Source organism: Prosopis cineraria, unplaced genomic scaffold (assembly GCF_029017545.1).
Source record: "Prosopis cineraria cultivar Desert tree isolate PC_DT_omini unplaced genomic scaffold, ASM2901754v1 PC2, whole genome shotgun sequence".
Classification (NCBI taxonomy): domain Eukaryota; kingdom Viridiplantae; phylum Streptophyta; class Magnoliopsida; order Fabales; family Fabaceae; genus Prosopis; species Prosopis cineraria.
Genome location: NW_026555333.1, coordinates 9,481,332 through 9,486,097, shown reverse-complemented (window position 1 = coordinate 9,486,097; position 4,766 = coordinate 9,481,332). Strand labels below are relative to the sequence as shown.

Here is a 4,766-nt window from a genome sequence, read left to right as displayed (position 1 = left end):
TGGCATTTGTTTTATGAATTTAGTTAGTGGTTATTTCCTGTTGCGCCGAAAATAGGTGATTAGGGGAGAACTGCGCAAGGCAAATTTTCAAATTCGAAGTGACTGGTGACCGTTTGAATCACAAACATTATGTCACGGATCATTCAAGGTAATGTTTTGTTGCCTGATGGCTGATGAGATCCCACTCTTCTACCGTTTGGACATGACAAAAATGAATGAAGCATTTATATAATTATTTTCAGAACCATCAGGATAAATTTGCTCCCAACGTCTACTGTAACTAATTCAACAAAAATCCCAATTCGTGTTTCGAACCACAGATATTTCTTACAAAAGAATTGATCCCAACAATTAACTAAAGAATAGACAGAAACTTACGAAGTGGGGGCACAACGAAGAAATGTGCAAAAAAAAAAAGGAAACTTACATACCAACGAGTTTCCACCAGCTTCTAGTGTGTTGGTTCCCGAATGGAATTGAAGTCATCACTCCTGTGACCGTATAACAATGTCATCTCGTAATTGAGTGGAATGGGATTGGGATCTTGCATGGTCCTCCATGCCTGAGCACTGCCTGTATTTTCCCCATAATAACTTGTCTTTGAAAGATTTTTATACGGCTGGGACGAGTCCAGCGTCCATGCTTTGTTTACTGGTTTCATAATTAATGATCTACAGTTCTTTACAAAGCTCTTCCTATCAATTTAGATTCAATCAACCTGCTCGCCAATCAAGTCAAGACCTACTAACAGGAAGGATATCCCTTGGAATAACAAGAAGTAGAAATGGACTCCCTGGGCAGATAAGAGACTCCTCACCGAAGCTGTTAGTAGCAGGAAAGCCAAGGCAAGCTCCTTCATGTATATTCTGTTGTGCTTCTTCTTGGTCTTCTTAGAAGCAGCCTTTTGCTCCTGTCTTTGTATTTCCTCAAGATCGGGCGCTGATGCTGCTTTCTGATGCTTTGACTCTTTATGAACCAGTGAAACAAGATCGCCCTCTGAGGAACGACCAGATTTCTTGGTCACAACCCACTCGTATGCACTGCCCAACTGGAATAGTCCAGAGATCATGGCATTGAATTTGGTCACCGACATGGTATTCTCAAAAAGAAGGTAAGGTACGATAAAGGGGAAGGATTTTGGAGCAGGAAGGATGTTGAGAAATGACATGGTTGCTGGGATGTAACACACTACCCAAGCAGGAAGCTCAGCCTCTGGGACAAACATTGTCATAGGTAGAATTATACAGAAAAGGGTAAATGAATAGAAGGGCAATATCAATTTTCTTAGGAGAAAGAAGAGGAATATTAAATTGAATTTCTTCCCCCCGCTTATCTGTGAAAATAAATTTGGGACTACAATTACTATGCGTGCACCATAATTGAATTACAGAAAAGTAGTTATCTAAAATTGACACGTGCATACCTTGGCCCGGATGATGTCCGGCAAACAAAGGCGAAATAGTTGCATTGGCCCAGAATGCCATCTGTGCTGTTGTTTCCTATAAGCTTCGTAAGATTCTGGAAGTTCACACTGACACTGCACGCGTTAACGAGTAATGATCAGTTTTGAGAATTGATGAACACTGCAAAATAAAAGATATAGATGGTATGAATTAATGTGAGGCACACCTCCACGTCATTAAGGAAAATAAATTTCCAGCCATGAAGATGAGCTCGGACAGCTATGTCCATGTCCTCAACAGTGGTCCTCTCCAACCACCCACCAGCTTCCTCCAAAGCCTTAATTCGCCACACTCCAGCCGTTCCATTGAACCCAAAGAAATTTATGAAAATACCATTTACTTGCTGTTCAACCTCAAAATGGAATGCCAGATTAATGTTCTGCAACCTTGTAAGCAAATTTTCATCCTTGTTCACAAATGACCATCTTGCTTGAACGAGTCCTAATTCCTCGTTATCCTGCAGTTGCAGCAAGTAGATTATTTTACATGCATCTAACTATCTTTCTAGGCCACTTGAAAACGATAATTTTCTTGGGAGTCATCTCGTAATGCGACACTGAACTGATTACTTACCTTGAAATGAGGAACAGTTCTTTTAAGAAAATCAGGGGTGGGCTGAAAATCAGCGTCAAAAATAGCAACGAACTCGTAGTCTTTTACATAGCTACAATTCATGGCAGACTTGAGATTCCCGGCCTTGTACCCTTGTCTAAGCACTCGGTGTCGGTACACTATGTTTGCACCCTCTTGTTGCCATCTTTCGACCTCCTCTTTGATCAACACTTGCGTTGTCGGGTCATCAGAATCATCCAGAACTTGAATTAGTAACTTGGATTTAGGCCAATCCAAACTACAAACCGCAGCGATTGACTGATGGTAAACCTGAGCAAAAAAGAAATCTCGCCAATCAGGTCAATATAAAAGAGAAACTCGAGAGTTAAAAGGAGTTTATACTATGCCTTACTTCTCTCTCATTGCACATGGGGATCTGCACTAGCACCAAAGGAAAGAAGCCCTTCTCACCAGACTCTAGATCTACAGCAACTTCTTTAGGAACAGGTTTGATCTTCTTGAATCGAATCCAGAAGCAGCCCAAACAAAGAATCAGTCTATCCAAACTCTGAATAAGGAAAAGTACAATGCACGCATTGGCTAGGAACTGCAGAGGCGGAGCTATGTACTCTACACGAATCAAAACCCACCGGGAATAGAGCCAATCGAAAACATCTTTCACCCCGAATGAGGTCAACCATGCATAGTCCAGTTGAAGATGCGGAGCGCCGAAATGCCAACCCTTAAAGTAGGCAGTAACCTCAAAAAGTAGCAGAAGCACAGATAACCATAGGAACACCTTAATACAAGAATAGAACCTGCTCTTCACAGTGGGGTTTTCCTTTTCCCTGCCAACGCCGATTTCGTCATCGTGGTCGGCATCGACGTCGGTTCTTCCAGAGGCGACGCGGCGCTTCACAGCAGACGCTAGACCGAACAATGCGGGGGCAATGGAGGTCAAGCAACCGGCGGCTCTGTGAGCTTTGAGGAGAAGAACCCAAGTGAGTTGCTTGGCGTTTTTACCTCTGCCTTTGTCTCTTGCACGACCCAAGTGGTCGGAAATGAGGAAGTCGTCCTCTGAAGGACCCGCGAGCTCAACCATGGACCAATTGGGGTTCTCCATCTTCACAACCACCGGGGTTCCCCGATGGCCCTCTTTCCCCCACCAATTAAATAAGGGCGCCATTGCTGCGTTTGATCTAAGAATCCCACCTCAAAATTACAAAAACTTATACAGCACTAATTTGCAGTTTCCAAGTAGCTCTCTCTCTTTCCCCCACGACTTTTTCCTGGATTTTTCCCCCTTGTAAACTGCTTTAATGCCACCAAAAAAAAAAAGGAAGAGAACCTAAAACCAGAAACGTGAAGCAAAAGGCTATAACTTTGATCTCATTGTGAGAAAAGAGAAATAACGCGGGAAATGGAAGCGGTGACAGACGCGTGGTTGAGACAGCAGGGCAAGGCGTCAGTGAGCGACGGTGACATTCGAGGCCAGGTTAAAATTGAACTATTTCACGGAGAAGAAGAGGGGCTAGAGAGTTTGAGAAATAGTACTAAAGAAGAACATTACAACCTGCTGGACGAGGCCATCACAGCTCCCATCCAATTACAGCTCGCGATGAATGAAGGAGGTCTGAGGCGTAAGAACAAGAGATACTGGGAGGAATAAGCAACGGAGGAGAAAGGTACTTAAAACAGAGGGTAACAGCTCAACACGTCTAGATTTTGATTCCAAAAATTCTATTCCCATTTTCTTTTATTTAAAAAAAAGTCTAACGAGAATTCCACGCGAATACTACCCATGTAGCACGTTCAGCTCTCAAGAGTCAAGATCTTCCGAGAAGTCCAGACTTCACCAACATCTCTCGTAATTGTAATTACGAGTTGCGACCAAAGAATTCACAGATTTCCCGGTAAAACTCAATCTATTCTGGGAAGGAAAGAGAACAATCATAGAATACATCAGTAATAAAAGACCACCACTGATAAAATTAGAAAAAAGCACCCAGCGACACAACTTTTTTCCCAACTAGTCCTAGCTCTCCACCAATTCTTTTTAAATTTTAAAATCATTAACCACTTTTCTGCTCTACTTTCTTGGTTTCATTATATTGGTTTTTTTGGGGGGGGGGGTTGTTACACAGTATAAGTGTTTTTACATATTATTTATGCAATAATTTTAAAAAATATACTTAAAAATATGTAATATGCTGCAAAGGAGGGTTGTATATGGTAAGAAATCGTAATTATAAAGATTTTCCGCGCGCTGAAAGGTGGAAACCGAAGGAGAACAGCTTCAATCCTGCCTTGCCAGTTCTGTGGTATGTCCCCGTGGGGTGCGCAACCAAGGGAAAATGAGAAAAATTGAATAAGGCGTAATTATTAAATTTTAAATAATGCCTTAAAAAAGCTAATATTCTAGTTATCCCCACTTAAAAGATTAAAAAATTAATTTTAATTTTATTTATAAGGCAATTATTATTTTCAAAATTTATTTTCATCTTTCTACTTTTATTAAATACTATAAAAAATTATTAAAAGTAATTATTTTTATATTTATTATTGGGTAGGAATGAAAAATTATTAAATTTGATAAGAAATTTAATAAAATTTAATATTGTTCTTAGTTCTGGTAAAATATAGTAAAAATAATTTATAAATAAGATAAAAAGAATTTAATTTATAATAAACTTGTCAAAACTTTTAGACATTTTTTTTTTACCGAACTGTGAGACATTATCACATTACTAC

General features: G+C 40.2%; 1 protein-coding gene across 1 annotated transcript; it reads right to left on the bottom strand.

The window, feature by feature from the left end:
- Window positions 1–203: 203 nt before the first annotated feature.
- LOC129303507 (probable xyloglucan glycosyltransferase 12) lies at window positions 204–3,828 on the bottom strand. Its single transcript, XM_054942868.1, has 5 exons — window positions 2,428–3,828; window positions 2,037–2,345; window positions 1,630–1,920; window positions 1,424–1,537; window positions 204–1,333 (listed from the first exon to the last, which is right to left on the bottom strand). The coding sequence occupies exons 1-5, from the start codon at window positions 3,199–3,201 to the stop codon at window positions 710–712; spliced, it is 2,112 nt and encodes a 703-aa protein (XP_054798843.1). The 5' UTR covers window positions 3,202–3,828; the 3' UTR covers window positions 204–709.
- Between the last annotated feature and the right edge of the window lie 938 nt (window positions 3,829–4,766).